General features: G+C 44.9%; 1 protein-coding gene across 1 annotated transcript in view; it reads right to left on the reverse strand.

Annotated features, from left to right (window-relative positions):
- Window positions 1-22,809, reverse strand: part of LOC308308520 (GRAM domain-containing protein 4-like) — a gene marked incomplete at both ends in the record, with an annotated part of 116,628 nt that overhangs the window by 60,780 nt on the left and 33,039 nt on the right. The window contains 2 exons of the mRNA XM_080753931.1: window positions 12,729-12,843; window positions 20,188-20,461. Of these exons, the coding sequence (XP_080610057.1) occupies window positions 12,729-12,843; window positions 20,188-20,461 (389 nt within the window). The remainder of the gene's footprint in view (window positions 1-12,728; window positions 12,844-20,187; window positions 20,462-22,809) is intronic.

Genomic DNA, 22,809 nt, shown 5'->3' on the forward strand with positions numbered 1-22,809 from the left:
ATTGTATGACATCACGCCACATCATCAGCTGTGGACTCTGTGATGTCATCGTATCTCCATATATGGCCATCTCCGTATATGGAGATATAAGTCGTCCATGCCCAAGTATGGGCTGGTGAGGTCAGACTTTGTGTGATGCGTAGGTTATCTCCATATATGGAGATTCAACATTCCAGGCAATGCTCTCTTCCCTGGTGAGAATTGCCCCTTTATATAGGGCTTGTTTGTGTATTGTATGACATCACGCCACATCATCAGCTGTGGACTCTGTGATGTCATCGTATCTCCATATATGGCCATCTCCGTATATGGAGATATAAGTCGTCCATGCCCAAGTATGGGCTGGTGAGGTCAGACTTTGTGTGATGCGTAGGTTATCTCCATATATGGAGATTCAACATTCCAGGTGTAACTATGGCTACCCGTATGACGTGAGAGGTGGAGGTTGTGATATTTGTGGAGATAAGCGACCAACGGTCGCTTATCTCCCGATTAGGGAGTCTTACTGGTATAAGACTGGCATTATCTACCGACAGATTAGTAACAAGATGTCAAAATCGTTGAAGGTTGAATCTCCAGATATGGAGATAACCAACACATCCCTCCATATATGGAGATAACCGATGCAGTGGTGTCCGGTAAGAACTTAACCGAGATGCCTTGAATCGTCACACTCCATATATAGAGTTATCCACATTTCGTGTAGCCGCCCTGTACAGGAAGTGATGTCACAACTCGCTGACATCACCGTCAGGTCCACAGCGTGACCGTCAGGTCACGCTGTGACCTGACGGTCGCTTATCTCCCGATTCGGGAGTCTTACTGGTATATTCAGTATTCCGGTATCAACCTGTGGGCCGCATTAAGTGAAGGTGGGGGCCCCATGTGGCCCCCGGGCCGCCAGTTGCCCATGTATGCTAGAATTTGTCCGGAACTACCAAACTAGAAACAGTTTTAACCTAAAACAATTCCCCGCGCTGAATTACATCATTTTAGGACGTTTGGTACAGTATATCCATCTTCTAGTCCAACCCTGTAGCGACTGGCAAGACTTCTCAGGCATTTAAATAGGGATTGGGGAAACAAACAGGGGGAAACCCAGAGGCGTCAATTGGGTATGGCCATACCTTGGCTACAGGGGAAAATAATAAAATGTACTGTAATCGTGCGTGTTGCTAAGGTATGGCAACATGACTGGTGTCTTGCACGCGCGCGAGGGCTTTTTCTGAACTGACGTCGCTGGGGAAACCAAAACAAAGCGGCGCTGGGGAAACCAAAACAATAGACCGTTTGTCAGCCTTCTGATTGGTCCCTGAGACTCCCTGACTGGCCAACCAGAAAAAAACATTCACTTTTTGCTATCGGGGGTGGAGTTTGTGCAGTGGAGAATATTGAATGTGGCTTTCAACAACTGTCCGCAGTGCGCGACACGGAGATCGGCCGGTACGGTGATAGCGACGGCAAGCGTCAAGCGATCTCGCTCATCATAACGAATAAGCTTCAACAAACTAGTTCACATGGACCTTATCAATGGTCTAAGAGTCACGATTGGGTACATATAATTTAAATGGTCAGAATTACGAAAAGCCAGCCTATTATGTGAGGAGAAACATTCTCTCTGTCCTCTTCCTAGTACCCAAGATGCAATGCGCTTCTCTTTCTATCTCTGATCCAGAGGATTAAACTAATTAAAACATTTATTTTTCGGGGGGAAACTACTGTTTTGCTATGTAATTACTGTACCTTTTTCTTCCCTTTTTATTAATATCACGTAGATGTGGTTTTTTTGGTACTTTATATAGCTGTAATGAGGCTATGAAGAAAAAAAAAATCCCATCCACTACCACTATAAAATAATCTGCAAAGAGGATTCTGTCCCACTGGGATTAAACTAATTAAAACATTTATTTTCGGGTAAACCCCCTGTTTTGCAATGTAACTACTGTACCTTTGTCTTCCCTTTTTATTAATATCACCTAGATGTTTTTCCTTTGGTACTTTATATAGCTGTAATGAGGCTATGAAGGGAAAAAAAATCCCATTCACTGCCACTATAAAAACAATCTGCCCAGGGTTAATGTCCCATCATAGTAACAGGGCAGAATGGGGCGGGATTTGCAAAGGGGTTTATTGCTCACAATGCACGTTGTGAGCTTGTAGATCTATTTTTTGGCAAAGTGACTTGGTAGCGAGTGGGAAAATAAAAGACTATAAAGTACGTTACTTCCAGGTCTGTTTTACAAATTATAGAGGGTTCAAATGGTACCGGATATTCAGCTCGGCAAATAAAAGGTGAATTGAGGAGTGCATGAGGGAGGATAATTTCACGATAAATTCACGATAATTTCCTCACGATTAATCTCCGATTAATACGATTATCGAGGAGAGTGTTTTTTTTTTAATCACGATAAAAGATAACAACGATTATCGTCCCATCCCTAGTGCGTGTGTGCGTGCATGTGTGTGCGTGCACGTGTGTGCGTGCATGTGCACATGCGTTCTACCACTGTGAACTAGGACAGCCTGTGCTGTATTGATCAGCCAGTCTCTACAGAGGGAACTCACTGACCTTCACACACACACACACACGCACGCACGCACGCACGCACGCACACACACACGCACGCACGCACGCACGCACGCACGCACGCACACACGCACGGGACGATAAGCGATATTTTCGTTTACCATGAAAAAAAACACTCACGATAATCGTATCGCGGAGATTGACATTTATCGTGAAATCGTCCTCCGTCATGCACTGGGATCACTGGGATTAAACCCTCTATAATTGGTAAAACGTACTTATAATATATGTACTTGATACAGTTTTTTTCCCATTTTCTACCAAATCTCTTTGCCAAAGAAATTGCCGATCTACAGTAGTACAAGCTTGCAGATCTGCAATTATTTTTGGCAAATGTTCCGCCCCAGCATAATGGATGTTGGCGATATTTTGATTATCACGATAATATCGTTGGTCACAATAATCGTGATATGAAATTCTCATATCGTCCCATCCCTAACACACGCACACGCATGCACGCACGCACGCACACACACCCACACACACACACACACACACGTGGGCGACTGACTGCACACAGCGAGAGGCAGATCAAGGCTCACACATACACTGTACATACTGTACTGTACCCACACAGAGATGCCATTCTATGCTCGGTAGCGTGTGGGTGTCACACTCCAAAAATAGCCGATCTACAAGCTCACGCACAGTGCGTCGCTGGTCACCACGCATCCCCCATGGCTATGCATGCACATACACACACACGCTCTGTAGTTCGACACATGAGCACACACTCTGCAATGCAGCTTTTCAAGGTAAATCCCTCTTTCCTAATTTACAGCACCATCAGCATGGCGTCTTCTCTGCATGTGGCGTGTGTGTGAGAATTGACGTTTGTCTAACTTGACACATGATAGACCAGTAAGACGCCTAAGGGCGAAGAGCGACTTCGCCCTAAAGGGCGAAGTCGTGCCATCTGTCTTGGCCATCTGTCTTATATGGATTCTGTTGTAGTGTGGTTCTCCCAACAGGGCATCATCTGGGATACAATCCCTTTTATGCCCATATATGGAGATCCCCAACAGAATCCCTTTTATGCCCATATATGGAGATCCCTGCTCTGAGTATCTGACATCACTAATCCCTTTTATGCCCATATATGGAGATCCCTGCTCTGAGTATCTAACATCACTGTGATGTCACCTGTTTATGCCTATATATGGAGAGCCCTGCTCTGAGGCCTATAGACACTGTACTGTTAACCTAGATAACTGCTGAGTCGGGGTACAGGCCTATATACACTGTACTGTCTGTCCTCAAGCCTCAGCGAACGTTCTCAGCTACTGAGACACCATCACGTGACAAAGCATGAATCAAAACAATGGGTTTTCAGGAGTTAATTGTATACCATACTATGTCAGAGAGAGAGAGAGAGAGAGAGAGAGAGAGAGAGAGAGAGAGACACAGACAGACAGACAGACAGACAGACAGACAGTAACTGATAAATCTTGAGACAGACATTGACAACGTACAGACTGAGTGATCATGGTTTGGCAATAGAGAAGGGCAGACACAGACAGACCTGGCTGGGCTGCCCAGAGGAGAGGCTGTGCCGTCATTGTGATGAGGGAGCTGTAGAGACAGAATTACACTTCCTAATGGTGCGTTCAAAACCTGAAGATATCTCACACACAACCGTCTACGTTGCGCACAGTGAAGGAACATCAAGGTCTCTGGAGATGGACTTGGAGCCTTCAGATTGTCCATGCTTGGCTACAATCTGACCTCCTGACAATTTTCTCCTTTTTTTATTTGGTCCATGCTCAGTGTGACACACAAAACAGCAGAATGACTCCATTTAAACTGGGTTAATAAAATCAACTTGTGAGTTCCAGGTGAATAGCCTGCTTGAAATTCAAGTACAGTGTATTTAAGTATTTCTGCAAGTTTCTGTGTAGAATGAGCTAGGATTCTGTATTTATTCTAGTTTTATGTTGTGTTCCTTTGCAAAATTGCCAAGCTTCTGGGAGATGTTTTAGTTTCTTTTTTTTTCTGTTCTACAAATGCAAGGGTGCCAATACTTTTAGCCACGACTGTATGTACCGTCGGAATCAAGGCAAAACAGCCGGAAAAAAAGGGAGTCCCAAAACCAAACAGCCCGAAACATTTTGGCGTCTCCGGAAAACATCAACGCTGATTGGCTGTCAGGACGCGATGGGTGGAGTCGGGGGGAACAGAGGCAACCGTTCGCGGTGCCCCATATCGGATCGGCTACTTTTTCTCCTTGATTTATGTCATTTCGGTGTTTTTATATTGTTATGTTGCTTGTTGTTTAGATGCTGCGTTCAAGTTCAGGAGAGTTTGGACAAGGCAATTCTCTTGAATGCTGCCTTCAGGTATTATGGCATGGAAAGAGGGGCATTTGTTTCTTTCACCAGAGTAAAAACTGCATTCATGGGGGCTCAAGCCCCCTTCAATGTCTATGTGTGCACATGCCTGACAAGAGAGAGAGAGAGAGAGAGAGAGAGAGAGAGAGAGAGAGAGAGAGAGAGAGAGAGAGAGAGAGAGAGAGAACACATTGATTGTTAATCAGATTAGCGGGAACCACAGCAACAGAGAGAGACGGAAAGCTCTGATTACTGCCATCCATTGCGCGTGTGTGTGTGCGTGCGTGCGTGCGTGCGTGCGTGCGCGTGTGTGTGTGTGTGTGTGTGTGTGTGTGTGTGTGTGTACACTGCATTCAGATATGTGGTTACAAATAACCAATTAAGGGACCTGAGAACAGCACTGAGTTAATCTCAGCACGCACGCATATACACAACACAAGCACCGCCGGAATGGAAACTAGTGGCTGTAGTATGTGTGGTTGAAACGATAACGGTGGTTTACATTAACCAAGTACATTTACTTAAGTACTCTACTCAAGTACACTTTTGAGTTATTTATACTTTATTGAGCGTTTCCAATATTTACAAACGTGATACTTTTATGCCACTACACTTATTTGAAAATGTTATTTAATAGTTACTTTGCAGATTTTGATCATTATTACACAACCTACAACAACGTGGGAAATAGCCTAATCTACAAGCTCACAATGCGATGCAATGCATTGTGAGCTTGTAATCTTCTATTTTTAAAAGATTTGTATACATTAGAACAAGGGTCTTCAACAGGGGGTCCGGGACCCCTAGGTGGGTCCTCAGAGTTACTACAGGGGGTCCTCCAAATCTTAATGTGATAGAAACCTTTTTTCTCCTCTTTTATATTAACCACTTGAACCCTAGTGTCCATATTCTGAGAACTTTAGCCAAAAATAGCAGATCTACAAGCTCACAAAACCTTGCGCTGTGAGGCGTTGTGAGCTTGTAGATCGGCTATTTTCGGCAAACAGTTTTGACGGTTCAAGTAGTTCTGAAAACACAAATTGCCAGTGATGATTGTGCTGTCAAACAATATGGAATCTATGAACAGGTCGTGGGGGTCCCTGCTTCATCTCTCTCTCAGCTAAGGGGTCCTTGGCCTGAAAACGTTGAAGACCCCTGCCCTAGAAAACATCAAGTCGTCAAACAAGTGTTTCCGGTTGTGAACCCAAGACTACTGTCTCCCACACCCAGGAGTGATGCAAAGACTTCAATTCCCATGATGCATGCGGAAATTACGTCACCCCCAAACAATCCCTGTCCGTACAGACCAATGTCATGGAATTCGGAAAAATGGACGCATCTCCGATTTTCTCCTGGATCGCGTTCTTGGTCAAAACAAGCCCTTTTCTATGGTCCATAACAAAAGCACGGATGATCGCCGTCATAAGTTTCTTTTCTGCCGCGACCGGGAGCTTCTGTTTACATATGAACACAAGGTGTTTTCCCCAGAAACCAAGCTCCATTCACCACGCCATAAATATGGAACACATTTCCGCGACGGCACTTTTTTTCCTCCTCAGATGTTCCAAGACCCTATTAAATGTTTTAACACACAGGTGACTAACAGGTCATTTTGACCAATTTTGAGATCGCAAAGTGCAATGACTCTCAGACATTTCCCCTTCCATGACTTTTCCTAAATACTCAAGACATATGTTCTAGTTTTTTCCCCCTTCTGAAACGTTTCCTAAGTATGAAATAATATACCATTATACCACTCTGACTGTTAGTTATCGGTCATAAAGACAGGTCTCACCCATTCCTCCCCCTCCCAGAAGCAAGGAGAGAATTTCACACCTTTTGCGCTCCCCATTTGAGAGGTCAATTGAAATGCTAATTCACATTTGAAAGACAATAGAACCCCCGCTGGCAGCAGGGGAGGAGGTGTTGCTCTCCTGGGCCAAAAGGGAGAGAATTTACCTGTCAATTTGACTGATAAATGCAGTCAGAGTGGAAGTGATTCTTTTTTCTGTCACCCGAGTGTAAAAGCGCTCAGTGTGTGGATCGTTGTGAAGAACAATATTCTATACATTTTCAAAGGTTAGTGAAAAACTCTGAATCCTGATCCTGGACAGAGTAGAAGATGTTTTCATCGAAGCCGCTCATTCCCACGGTAAAGTTTCCACCTCGATTATTCCTGGAATTTTGTAACCCTTAATTCCAGGCAGGGAATTCCTACAAGTGAATGATGCAAGGCTACTCTTATGCAACACATAAAGCTATAACCATACAACAGCTACTCTTTGTCCCCAGCAGCTAAATCACATTGAGCTGTCAACACTTTTCACATGTTCATGCGACTACTGAGGATTTACTGTAACATAACATTGTGACAGACACGCGTATGCACACGCACGCGCACACACACACACACACACACGCACGCACGCACGCACGCACGCACGCACACACACAGGTTTGCAATTACTACTTTGTGGGGGCATTACACATAGTCTACTATATTTATTTAACCCTAACCCTTAACCTAACCCCTAAACACCTTGTGGGACACTAAAATTTGTCCCCACAAGGTTTTTTTCTCCGATTGTACTATCATTGTGGGGACATGAGGTCCCCACAAAGTAGTAATTCCCTGTCCACACACGCACACGCACACAGACACAGACACAGACACAGACACACACACACACACACACACACACACACACACACACACACACACACACACACACACACACACACACACACACACACACACACACACACACACACACACAGGAAATACAAAACAACACTGCCGGGAAAATGACAATAAATCATGTAGTCCGGGAGCCCTAGCCCATTGCAAAGATTACGTCGGGCCCCGCTGAGTTATTCAAATATCTCACGGCTCACAAGTCATGAGGAACCAACCAGGGACCTAGTATGCAAATATAGGGCGGGTGTATCACCTTTGCGCTACTCTGATTGGTTATAGGTCTAACCAATAGAGTCTGTTTGAACCTTTTTGCCCCTTGGAAGAAGAACAAAAATAACGCTGTGAAGAACTAGACTAATATATATCCACGCAGTGATATTGTCTGGATTTGTTCTGCTATTTTTTCCCCCCACTATTATTTCCTGTTAGCATACTGTATACCTTGGGTCATCACTACTCTTATTCACAAATCCAAATTCCAAAATGTCTATAATATGTAATTTCAGTGAATTCATATTTGCTTTACACAATTTCACCGCAGCATACCAGTCGCCTTAAAGGGCACGGTCACGCCATGTCTTGGCCATCTGGCCAAAGGGACTTGGCTCCCCTGGCATCACAAGGATCTCCATATATGGCAATAAAAGGGATTTGGTTCTCCTGACATCACACTGATTATATATTGGCATTCACATATATGGGCTTAATATTGATGATGTCAGTGATCTCCATTTATGGGCATAAAAGGGATTTGGTTCCCCTGGCATCACAGGGATCTCCACATCTCCATACATGGGCATAAAAGGGATTTGGTTCCCCTGGCATCAAAGGGATCTCCATATATATGGTATATCTGCTACAAGGCTCTGTTCCATTCTGCTCAAACAGAGTCAGTGTTACCGATGATACTAATGAAGAGTCTGTTCCATTCTGCTCAAACAGAGTCAGTGTTTGCGATGATACTAATGAAGGCTCTGTTCCATTCTGCTCAAACAGAGTCAATGTTACCAATGATACCAATGAAGGCTCTGTTCCATTCTGCTCAGAGTCAGTGTTACCTATGATACCAATGAAGGCTCTGTTCCATTCTGCTCAAACAGAGTCTGTGTTACCAATGATTGCGACCGTCAGGGAGCAGTTTACTATGAAAACCTCCACCGGCCGTCCGTCCGTCGGTCGGTCGGGTCGGTCGGTCACACGTCACACCTTTGCCCTGCTCATATCTCCGCATCAGTATATAGGGCTTGTTTGTTTATTGTATGACATCACGCCACATCATCAGCTGTGGACTCTGTGATGTCATCGTATCGCATCAGTATATAGGGCTTGTTTGTTTATTGTATGACATCACGCCACATCATCAGCTGTGGACTCTGTGATGTCATCGTATCTCCATATATGGCCATCTCCGTATATGGAGATATAAGTCGTCCATGCCCAAGTATGGGCTGGTGAGGTCAGACTTTGTGTGATGCGTAGGTTATCTCCATATATGGAGATTCAACATTCCAGGCAATGCTCTCTTCCCTGGTGAGAATTGCCCCTTTATATAGGGCTTGTTTGTGTATTGTATGACATCACGCCACATCATCAGCTGTGGACTCTGTGATGTCATCGTATCTCCATATATGGCCATCTCCGTATATGGAGATATAAGTCGTCCATGCCCAAGTATGGGCTGGTGAGGTCAGACTTTGTGTGATGCGTAGGTTATCTCCATATATGGAGATTCAACATTCCAGGTGTAACTATGGCTACCCGTATGACGTGAGAGGTGGAGGTTGTGATATTTGTGGAGATAAGCGACCAACGGTCGCTTATCTCCCGATTAGGGAGTCTTACTGGTATTTGCGACCGTCAGGGAGCAGTTTACTATGAAAACCTCCACCGGCCGTCCGTCGGTCGGGCGGTCACACGTCGCACCTTTGCCCTGCTCATATCTCCGCATCAGTATATAGGGCTTGTTTGTTTATTGTATGACATCACGCCACATCATCAGCTGTGGACTCTGTGATGTCATCGTATCGCATCAGTATATAGGGCTTGTTTGTTTATTGTATGACATCACGCCACATCATCAGCTGTGGACTCTGTGATGTCATCGTATCTCCATATATGGCCATCTCTGTATATGGAGATATAAGTCGTCCATGCCCAAGTATGGGCTGGTGAGGTCAGACTTTGTGTGATGCGTAGGTTATCTCCATATATGGAGATTCAACATTCCAGGCAATGCTCTCTTCCCTGGTGAGAATTGCCCCTTTATATAGGGCTTGTTTGTGTATTGTATGACATCACGCCACATCATCAGCTGTGGACTCTGTGATGTCATCGTATCTCCATATATGGCCATCTCCGTATATGGAGACATAAGTCGTCCATGCCCAAGTATGGGCTGGTGAGGTCAGACTTTGTGTGATGCGTAGGTTATCTCCATATATGGAGATTCAACATTCCAGGTGTAACTATGGCTACCCGTATGACGTGAGAGGTGGAGGTTGTGATATTTGTGGAGATAAGCGACCAACGGTCGCTTATCTCCCGATTAGGGAGTCTTACTGGTATTGCGACTGTAAGGTCGCAGTTTAGTATCAAAACCTCCACCGGCCGTCCGTCACGTCCGTCACGTCCGTCACGTCACACGTCACACCTTTGCCCTGCTCATATCTGGGCTCGTTTGTGTATTGTATGACATCACGCCACATCATCGGCTGAGGACTGTGTGATGTCATCATATCTCCATGTATGGAGACATAAGTTGCTCATGCCCAAATATGGGCTGGTGAGGTCAGACTTAGTGTGATGCGTAGGTTATCTCCATATATGGAGATTCAACTTCAATGAGTAACCATGGCAAATCACACCGTACACAAATGACCCTTATATAAGACCGGCATTATCTACCGACAGCTGCTATAAGCCAACCCTGGCGATAAGGTTTGAGTCGAAGAAATGCTTCTTTCCTGGCAAGAATTGCCCCTTTATACTGTAGGGCTCGTTTGTGTATTGTATGACATCACGCCACATCATCGGCTGAGGACTGTGTGATGTCATCATATCTCCATATATGGAGACATAAGTTGCTCATGCCCAAATATGGGCTGGTGAGGTCAGACTTAGTGTGATGCGTAGGTTATCTCCATATATGGAGATTCAACTTCAATGAGTAACCATGGCAAATCACACCGTACACAAATGACCCTTATATAAGACCGGCATTATCTACCGACAGCTGCTATAAGCCAACCCTGGCGATAAGGTCTGAGTCGAAGAAATGCTTCTTTCCTGGCAAGAATTGCCCCTTTATACTGTAGGGCTTGTTTGTGTATTGTATGACATCACGCCACATCATCGGCTGAGGACTGTGTGATGTCATCATATCTCCATATATGGAGACATAAGTTGCTCATGCCCAAATATGGGCTGGTGAGGTCAGACTTAGTGTGATGCGTAGGTTATCTCCATATATGGAGATTCAACTTCAATGAGTAACCATGGCAAACTGTCAACTGCCCGTATGTCTTGATAATTGGTAAAACAAACTTTTGGCCTATTTGTGGAGATAAGCGACCAACGGTCGCTTATCTCCCGATTAGGGAGTCTTACTGGTAATGAAGGCTCTGTTCCATTCTGCTCAAACAGAGTCAATGTTACCAATGATACCAATGAAGGCTCTGTTCCATTCTGCTCAGAGTCAGTGTTACCTATGATACCAATGAAGGCTCTGTTACATTCTGCTCAAACAGAGTCTGTGTTACCAATGATATTATAATGAAGGCTCTGTTCCATTCTGCTCAAACAGAGTCAGTGTTACCAATGATACTAATGAAGGCTCTGTTCTATTCTGCTCAGAGTCAATGTTACCAATGATATTATAATGAAGGCTCTGTTCCATTCTGCTCAAACAGAGTCAGAGTTACCAATGATACTAATGAAGGCTCTGTTCCATTCTACTCAAACAGAGTCTGTGTTACCAATGATATTATAATGAAGGCTCTGTTCCATTCTGCTCAAACAGAGTCAGTGTTACCAATGATACTAATGAAGGCTCTGTTCCATTCTGCTCAAACAGAGTCAATGTTACCAATGATATTATAATGAAGGCTCTGTTCCATTCTGCTCAAACAGAGTCAGTGTTACCAATGATACTAATGAAGGCTCTGTTCCATTCTGCTCAAACAGAGTCAATGTTACCAATGATATTATAATGAAGGCTCTGTTCCATTCTGCTCAAACAGAGTCAGAGTTACCAATGATACTAATGAAGGCTCTGTTCCATTCTGCTCAAACAGAGTCAGAGTTACCAATGATACTAATGAAGGCTCTGTTCCATTCTGCTCAAACAGTCAGAGTTACCAATGATACTAATGAAGGCTCTGTTCCATTCTGCTCAAACAGTCAATGTTACCAACGATATTATAATGAAGGCTCTGTTCCATTCTGCTCAAATAGAGTCAGATAGGGTGAGAAGTTCAGTCACCCGAGAGAGACTTGGAGTAGAACCGCTGCTCCTTCACTTAGAAAGGAGTCAGCTTAGGTGGTTCGGGCATCTAGTACGGATGCCTCCCGAGCGCCTTCCTATAGAAGCTTTTTTTCTCTATTTCTATATTAACCACTTGAACCCTAGCATCCATATTTTGAGAACTTTAGCAAAAAAATTGCAGATCTACAAGCTCACAACGCCTCGCAGTGCGAGGCGTTGTGAGCATGTAGATCGGCTATTTTTGGCAAAGAGGTTTGGTGTAGAGGGGAAAAAGAGCAGACCAAATACAGAGTGAAAGGTCAAGTTTATTAATTATCGAAGGTTCAAGTGGTTAAATATCTGAAAACACAAACTGACATGAAACCAAAATACACTGATGATTGTGCTGTCAAACAATCAAACTATATGGAATCTATGATAAGGTAGTGGGGGCCTGGCCTGAAAACGTTGAAGACTCCTGCCATAGACTGTAAAAAATATGGATGGTGATTGAAACGAGGCTTAAAATTTACTAGTAAGACGCAATGCCAATTCCTGGCAATCTGGGCAAGGAAATACCTGAATGAAACGAAGGTGACCGTGTGTGTGTGTGTGTGTGTGTGTGTGTGTGTGTGTGTGCGTGCGTGTACTCACGTAGGAAGTGTTTCTCCAGTAAGGCAATTTCCAGGTGACCCTTGACCTCGCTGAGCCGCTCTGACTCCACCCTCTGGAAGTCCTGGAGGCCGGCGGCCATGATGATGGGAGAGCCCTTCACGCACGCACGCGCACACACGCGCACACACACACACACACACACACACACACACACACACACACACACACACACACACACACACACACACACACACACACACACACACACACACACACACACACACACACAGAGAAACTATTACAAATCGAAAACACATAACAGCAAATATTCATACAATAGCGCACACGCTGTAGTGCAGGGGTCTTCAACAGGGGGTTCGGGACCCCTAGGGGGTCCTCAGAGTTACTACAGGGGGTCCTCCAAAACGGAGTGCTAGAGGCTTTTATCCCCTTTTTTATATTAACTCACACAGTGCCATCCGGCCACAAGGGGTGCTAGAGTGCCAGAAATGTCTCCATTGACCTTCTTTATAGCTTTCGTCGACCCTCTCCCAACTGGCTTGTGTTTTCACTCCGGTCAATCCTATGGGTGTCCAGAGGAGGAAGCTAGCTGACACGTAGCCAAAATGCTAACCCATTTAGAAGCCCGATCTAAAGCTATTTCAGCTGCAAAAAACTTTCTCTTTGGGTCTGGGGACACAATCCGGAGAAAATCCTGTCTAAAGATGTGATTTATTATTGGAGTGGGCGGCGCGATTCGGCCGTTAGCGCGAATACGGCCCGTGGATGGCCGAGTCTAAGTCCCGGCCAAGGATGGACGTCTAGACCGGGGCTTCGTTGAGGCCTCCGATAAAATAATTCATTTTATTAAATATCCCGGACATGTTCGGGATAGGCACCCTGGAATACGTCGCGCCGCCTACAATGAACATTTGGTGAACATTGGGGGGGGTCTAAACTTTAAACCATTTTCAATGGAATAAATCGTCAGAGCATCTAGCGTCTCTCGTTGGTGAGCGCTGGGCGAGCCGGGACCACCCACGTTGCTCCAAGCAGCTCGGGGTAAGTAAAATAGCAAATAAAAAATTGTTTTTGATCCCGAATATCCCGAACTAGTTCGGGATAGGCACTAAAAGGGTTAACCACTTGAACCCTAGTGTCCATATTCGGAGAACTTTAGCCAAAAATAGCAGATCTACAAGCTTGCGTAGAAGCTCTTGCTGCGAGGTGTTGTGGGCTTGTGGATCGGCTATTTTCGGTAAAGAGGTTTGGTGTAGAGGGGAAAAAAGAGCAGAATATGTACAAAGTGAAAGGTCAAGATTGTTAAGTATTGACGATTCAAGTGGTTAAATATCTGAAAACACAAATTGACATAAATCCAAAATGCACGGATGATTGTGCTGTCAAACGATTAAACTGTGGGGGTCCCTGCTTCATCTCTCTCTCAACTGAGGGGTTCTTGGCCTGAAAACGTTGAAGACCCCTGCTTTATGTACATGATATCATGGGGAGAAGTCCAATAACACTCATGTCAGTGGTAAGGTTGTTCTGCCAGGAAGCATAAGTCAGAGATTCGCCCTCCTGGCCCCCAAACTGAAGCAATAAACCACAAGAGACATGTGGTTACCTGGTATTTTAAAACGGCTGAGAGGCGTGGTGAGTAAAATACAGGTAACCACATGCCTTGTGTGGCTTATTGCTTTTCTAAAACGTTACACTATGGCAACATGAAAAATCATAGACATGTACCAATTAAAACTGTTCTATTTCACTAATAATTCACTACAAGGTCTGCAACAAAGTAGTTCCCAGCTTTTTTTTTTGTGCCAACAACACAGGTGCAGATTATTGGTGCACTGTGGAACACTGTGGAAAGAGATAACACACCTGGGTTTGATATAAACTGATTCAAGGTGTGGATTATAGTCTCATATACCACAGCAATTAAAGGGAAACCAGCCAATCAGAATCAAGGAATGGAACTAGCTGTTTTAGAATGCGGAAATAAACTCCCTGTCGCTAGCCTGACACACAGCCTGAATTGACATTTCATTTCACTTCATTATTCAGTCTGAAAGTGCTTCCCCCCAGGGCGATTGCAGGGATTGGCGTTGCCAAAAAGAGGCAGTCTTCAGCGATTGGTTCACCGACCAACACATGACATAGTGTTGTTATCATGGTTGTTATGTGTGGCTGGCTAGTGGCTAGCCTGTTGCTTGCTAGTGCTACTGCTAACCAAAGAAACAGTCAAACACAACATAACATGCCTGCTACTGGTGTTTCATAGCGAGATCGATACCTTTTTTACCGCAATGTACCGCATTTTACCGCGACGCAATGCACGGTACGGTATGGCGGCGGCGCTGGTGTACTTGGAAACACACATGAGTTCTGGGAAACCCCCACCCACGCTGATCACAAGACACTGATTCACGACGCTGATTCGCCGATCGGATTTTCAACCGAGGCAGGCCTCTTCAATGAGAGCACTTCTAGACCCCTGAATTGCCAAAACAAAAAATTTAAAGGGGTGTGGCTAGCGATTCAGGGTCTGGAACTAGGCTACCCTGTCGCACTTAGAACAACAGACTCACTGCCTAGCTTCCACCGTGGCCTGAAGACTCGCCTCTTCAGACTCCACCTTAGCCCATAGCACTTACTGTAGCACTCGCCTACCCTCAATGACCATACATGAAAGCTAGATAGCTTTTTTTTTGTTAGTTCATATAAAGCTTTTTTTACTGATTAAATAGGTGCTTGGTCTACCTACGCTATTTTTCTCTAGATTGATATTTCTATGCATTGATGTATTACTGTTGAAGTATTGTATTGATGTACCTTACTGTACCTTATACCTTGCTTATTGTAAATCGCTCTGGATTAAGTCCTAAGGATTAAGTCCTAAACCAGGGGTCTTCAACAGGGGGTCCGGGACCCCTAGGGGGTCCTCAGAGTTTCTGCAGAGGGTCCTCGAAATCTTTGTGATGGAAGCCTTTTTTCTCCTTTTTTTATATTAACTACTTGAACCCTATAGCGTCCATATTCTGATAACATTTGCCACTTGCGCTGTGAGGCACTGTGAGCTTGTAGATCGGCTATTTTCGGCAAAGAGGTTTGGTACTATAGAGGATAAAGAAGCAGACTAAAGGTGAAAGGTCAAGTTTATCAAGTGTTGACAGTTCAAGCGGTTAAATATCTGAAAACACAAATTGACATGAATCCAAAATACACTGATGATCGTGCTGTCAAACAATGGAACTCTATGGAATCTATGAACAGGTCGTGGGGGTCCCTGCTTCATCTCTCTCTCTCAACTAAGGGGTCCTTGGCCTGAAAATGTTGAAGACCGCTGTCCTAAATTGTAAATTGTAGACTGCAGGGGTCTTCAACGTTTTCAGGCCAAGGACCCCTTAGTTGAGAGAGAAATGAAATGAACCCCCACTACATATTTTATAAAATTGTGTTGCAGATTAAAAATGTACATAGATTTCTCAGACAGCTTAGACATGTTTGACAGCACTGTCATCATGTTGGAGTACATTTAACCACTTGAACCTTTCCCTCTACAAACCTCTTTGCCCAAAATAGCCGATCTACAAACTTACAACGCCTCGCAGCGCTATTTTTGGCTAATGTTCCACTCAGAATAGGGATGCTAGGGTTCAAGTTGTTAATGTAAAAAAACATGATCCTATCACACAAAGATTTGGCGGCCCCCCCTGCAGTAACTCTGAGGACCCCCTAGGGGTCCCGGACCCCCTGTTGAAGACCCCTATTGTAGAGATCACAGTTACTGTATCCAGTCGCTGCTCAAGGACGGGCTGAACCATAACAAGACAGGCTGTACCAAAACAACAGCTCTCAGGCCTAGAGGAGACATCCACTGTAGACTCTTACACGCTGACATCAGATAGCATAACGTAGCATAAGGCACTGATATGAATATCATAGGATGAACATCATAACGCACTGTAAATAAGGTCACATAAAATCAATCGTAATTCCATAATATGATGTCTTCCTCAACACACACACACACACGCACACACGCACACGCACACACACTTGAAATATGCATGTATGTCTGCATAAACACAAGTACAAAAATGCCTTCAAGTGCAAAGGACATAAACACTGGCTTTGCAGTCAGACAATAGGACAACAGCCAGTTACACACACACTAGCGCACGCACACACACACGCACGCACGCACGCACGCACGCACGCACGCACGCACGCACGCAGACTAACATGACTCACGCTATAGCGTCTTCCGGCGGGTCCGAAGAGCAGAAAAAGGGATGAGGATGCAAAAAAAGGAGAGAGAGAGAGAGAGAGAGAGAGAGAGAAGGAGCCGACGAAGAACTAGAAGAGAAGACAGGAAAATCCTCCTCCCCCCCCAAACGCAAACCCTCCCCTGCTGCCGGTGATGGCGCTAGTACAATCTGGCTAAGCACACGCCACGCACATACTCACACACACACACACACGCGCGCACACACACGCCACGAACATGTGTTATCGGTGAGGGGTTTAGCGGCGGCAGCAGTCCGTCCGTGCGTCCGCACGATGCGACGATGGAGGAGGAGAAGGAGGACCGCCCAAGAGAGGAGAGGAGAGAACAGAGAGGAGAGACAGAGAGAGTCAGCACACTGCTGCGCGCGCACGTGTGTGTGTGTGTGTGTACTGCGGGGTTGAGCATCACCTCTACTACAGTATAAAGGGTGTCCCTTTAAGAGAGTCCTGCTGTGCACACACACACACGCACGTATCACTGTACTTGTGAGCACCTTGTTATTTTCGGATAACGATAGCTGCCAAAATAGCCGTTCTACAAGCTTGTACCTAAGTATATTAAAAAAATATATATATGTTTTTTTTCTTAACCCTAAAAAAACAACCGTTTATCTTGTGATGATGACAGTCCTCACATCAACGTCCGTTTCTCAAATTCTACTTGTACTTGGGGTACACACACACACACACACACACACGTACACACCCTCAGTGCATCGCTGAACTCATAGACGGTGCCAGGTAACAGCTACACATGCACACATGGCAGTGCGTGCACGCACGTCCATGCACCATATGGAGGCATCGCTGCATTAGGGGGGCGGGGCCTGGCCCCGCTGGACAGGGCGGCACGGGTCGCGTGTGCCAACCCCACCCTAGGGTGTGGGCACTGATGCCCGCGGAGGAGAGAACACGCCCCACACAGCGCCCCCGCCGGCGGGAATCGAACCCAAGAACTTCTAGCCGTGAGGCGACAGCTCTAACGACTGCGCCGACGTACCTCACTATTATACGTTATTTTTCAACCAGTAAGACTCCTAATCGGGAGATAATTAACCGTCAAATCGCATACACAAACTTTAGAAGGCAATGGTAGCCAACCAGTAGGGAATATGGGAAATGGGACAGATCCATGTCGATGACATGACTTTAGAGATACTGCTGAGGGGCAGTGTCCAAACATGTGTTTTGCCAGAATCTGCCTCATGGTGGCGCTAGAAGAGACAACCTGCACAGAGGTAATTATCCCTTGAATAATCAATATAATGGCCTTCCTGCCCTTGCATTTGGCCTTTTTTGGCCCTCAAGAAATGGACAACACTGAAGGCCACGGGGCCTTTTTGCCCCTGAAATGACAAGCTTCCAGGCCTGCAGTGTAAATGCCATGAAGTAAGTCGTACAGACCAGAGCCCTCGATCTCTGAGAGTCACGTCGTTTAAACCTTAAACAGTTTTGAAAGTGAAATCTCCATTCAAGTAGTTACAGTCTCAGCTACGCTTTCTAACCACCTGCCCACGATGCCAAGACATCAGAGAAACATTCCCACAGATTACACACAACACCCAAAGTCAGTTTGAAAACATGACCAACGACAAAAAACTCCCATACCTACTGGGAGAAATACAACAATGTGCGAACACAGCAGCAACAGTTGTGAACTGTTGCTATAAAAGAAGGCTAGAAAATGGATTACAACCACCCTAAGGTCTACAATAAATTGAATGGCATCTAGACCTACTGCACATACAAACAGAGCTGATACCTTTAGACACATTTTAAATATGAGGCTTTTTTGTATACTATTTAAATAAATCGCATTGAGAGAAAAACAAAATGCTGCTATTTGATCCAAAAGCGACTGCAATAGATCCCCTTTTATTTTGACACTTACTTTGGCAATGTAAACGTATGTTTTCTCATGCCAATAAAGCTCCTTTTAATTGAAGTGTGTACCAGGTAGTAGGGCTGTCACGATTATGACATTTTACATGACGATTAATTGCCACGATTATGTAATAATTGTGACAGGCCTACTAGAGCCTGAAAATGATGGCACGGCCCTAACTAGGCTAATCAGCAACATTTTAGGCCCTAACCGGCCCGAAAAAGTCGGGTCGGGTCGGGTATGGTCGTGTTTGGGAAGAATTTGAGAAATCTATCACAGAGTAAAAGTCAGGCCTGGCACTATGGGAGGGTGGAGGGTGGGTGGGTTCATTGCACCCTCAGTTGCAAGTTGTGCCCCCCCTCAGTTTATATTCTATGTAAAAGATATCCCAAAAAAACACAAATATTGGCTGAATATTATCATTGTCATAGGGATTACAATAACAGTATTGAAACAGTTGCCCCCTATAATAATTCTGATTATTATTGTCCGCAGCTGGTGCAGCAGCGCAACTCTTGTCTAATCTGCAATTTAAAATCACCTAAACCACAGCACAGTAGCAGCGGCTGTGCCCCCTCACAATTTTCAACAGCCCCCTTAGTCATTTCATCCTGCAGCCGGCCCTGGTAAAAGTAATAAAATATAAACTGTTATCTTTTCTTTTTTCTATTGAGCTCGAGGCCCTACCCGGCACGACTAATTAGCACACATTTTAGGCCCTAGTACCCTAGCCTAAATGTTGGTCGGGTTTGCGTATTGTCGGGTTCGGGCAGAATTTGAGAACTCGTATAGGCCTAGAATTATTGAATGCTTTAACCAGTGAAAAATAGCAGAGTGCCGCGCTGCGAGCTTGTAGATCTGCTATTTTTGAAAAAGTCGTGAAAATGTGTGCAAATCTTTGAATATATGTATTTTGTAAAGCGAACGTTTGTAACAAAAATGTTGCTTCTGGGTGGTCCCTGGAAATAAATATTTTGAGATGCGGGTCCGTGGCCAAATAAATATCATTTTGGGGGTCCTTCAGATGAAAAGGTTTGAGAACCACTGACATAGCAGTCTCTCAAGAACAGACTAACTGAGCTCCAGTTAAATGAAAAGGATCTTTTCTTTGATGATGGCTGGCCAGATTGTTGACACTTATAGAATCGGGTCAAAATTCTAATTTTCACGATTTTTTCAAAAATAGCAGATCTACAAGCTCACAGCACGGCACTCGGTGTCGCGCTGTGAGCTTGTAGATCTGCTATTTTCAATAGTTAAAGCATAAAATAATGATACACTATAATGTGTACCCGTTCTAAATGGGTTAAGGCCTACCTGGTAGTCATCGTTCCATTCGCTGTCGGAGCCCGGGGGCGTGGGCGTGTCAGCCAGGTGGTCCGAGGACGGGTAGTGGTCCCTGCTCCGGCCGGCCAGGTGGTCCACGGAGGGGTACTGGTCCCTGCTCCGCCCGGACAGGTGGTCCACGGAGGCGTACTGGTCCCTGCTCCGCCCGCTGCCGCTGCCCCGGAAGCGGATCTTGTCCTGGATGCGTTTCCTCATGGTCACTGCCACGGCCCTGGGCTGGAGCTTCACATGGCTGACCACAACCCTGCACACACACACACAGACCATAGACTGTAAAAGAAATATGGACGATGCAAAGCCATTGGTTTCTATGCTGCGAAAATGGCGCTTTTTTGTCCCTTGTATGCGTGTCGCCATCATTGTTTGAATGGCACCCCGGGAATCACAAGGAATGCTATTGGCTGCCAAAGGTCACATGGAACCGCAGGGATACATGGGAGAATGTGGTGTTGAGCCTCCCGAAATAAAGCACACGAAGAAGAACACAGCAGGTTAGTATCAGTTTAGTTGACCACTCCCCCCGCAAATGTATCATCAATTTTAACATAAATGCGACCATATTTGCACAAAACGCATATCATGGTGATTGAAAGGGAGTTTTTCACTAGTGACAGGAACCATAAAGTATTTATGACAACGTTTATTAAGGTTAGAAAATCAAAGGGGAAAACGAATGGGGTCCAATGTAGACAAATTCTTTTTGGTACCTCGCGGGGGGAAAACAGCGCAACTAGCGGCCAAACATAGGAAGTTTTAGTTCTGTATTGGATTCGTTTTAAATTGGCGGAACTATGCCCCTGACACAGACACACATAGACAATTTCAATTCATTATTCATTATTATACATACACAAATTATTATACATAGTCCTGGGCTGGACCTTCACATGGCTGACCACAACCCTGCGCGCGCACACTAGTGATGCCCGGGTCAGGGTTTTTTATGGACCGCAGGTCCCGCAGATTTTAATTTTCTGACCCAGCCCAGCCTGCCCTGCAGCAACGCATCAATTTTCACAGCCCAGCTCAGCTCAGCCCGCCGACATTAAATAGACGTCAAATGCGTCGTTGAATGTGTATTTTTAAGGCAGCCAACTGAGCACAAACAGAATGGAATCATTAGAGGATAAAATGTCAGCACTGATTTAGAGCACATAACAATGCAGTGCAACAGAGCCATATAAAATATCGTTCGAACATTTAAAAGCAATGAACTGTTAGGCATGACGACATGCTTATTTTAACTCATCTAATGCCGATCTCGCGAAGACTCTGTCCGGAGTGCTGACCGCACGAAGATTCACAAAATATACTATATATACAGTGAAGCTGGCGTGGGCTATCCATCTAGCACTGGTTAAGTCTGCGATTCGTTTATATCGCACGTCCACGTGCACGCAAAGTCCCGCTGTCCCATAGAAAACAATGGATCTTCCGATCTTTAGAGTCCATTTACTCGAAAAAAGACTTTTGATGCCAAGGCTGGCATGTTTACTCGCTAAAATAGCACTCGCAAGATAACATCGATCCTCCATCTTTGTTTACCCTCTGCCCCGGAACTAGTATTGGGCGAATCTTTAAGATCGTCAAGTGAGGAAAAGTCAGCGCAATATCCTTCCGGTCCTTCAAAATAAGAGTGGATCCATATGGAAGAAAATGCTGGTGCTCTGTGCAACTTAACCTTTGTTAACAACACTCCTGTATTAGACTATACACACGCAGCACAACTGTACTATCACAGAGAGATGTTGAGGATCCAGTAGCCAGTTGCTGGCTCAAGACAAAATAAACAACTATTAAGAGAAAGAGTGACCGAAGCAACAGCTCTATGCTGGCTCCTTTCAACCTATTTTCTACAATCTATGGCTCACCACAGCACAACATCAGCCTAACCAGCAGAAGGTAATTAACCAGATCTGCTGCGAAGGGAGGTTCAACAAGTTTAACAGACTTTCAAAGGTGTACATTGTTTAAGTCACAGGAGCATTGTTTTCATATCATAAATATGAACCGTAGTTTAGTCAAAAGCTTGTGTACATTGCACATGCTTTCTGTTTACGTCTGAGCTGCAGAGGTAGGCTGCGCCAAGTAGCCATTAACAACAAGCAGAAGCACTTCCTCTCAAAACGGTGGATTTCAAAATAAGATACTCCCGTAATATGATTAGGTAACTGGTTTTATTTTTTTTAAGTCTACTTACAGGAAGTACAATGGACTTAATTAGAATTACATGACACGGACCAGCTTGGCTCACACGCATAGGGATAAATGCTTGCTGCGCAATATAGACCTACATTATTTGGACGGGACCGCCCTAACCTGCCCCGTAATTAACTTATTAAGTGCCGATCCTGCGATGACTCGCAAAATATTAAAAGGTATTTACAGTGCCGATCGCGGGATGACTCACAAAATATACTGTATATACAGTAAAGCTGGTACTGGCTAGCCTCGCGTAGCCAGGCTTACTCATCTGCATTGAGAAAAGCCTGGTGACAATATCAGGCCGAGACTGTTCAACTTTCGTGAGAATTTCAACGGAAGACTACAACGCATGACGTAACTTCCGTTAAATACAGTACTTCCGCCACT

Source organism: Nannobrachium achirus, assembly GCF_963921795.1.
Source record: "Nannobrachium achirus genome assembly, chromosome: 23".
NCBI lineage: Eukaryota > Metazoa > Chordata > Actinopteri > Myctophiformes > Myctophidae > Nannobrachium > Nannobrachium achirus.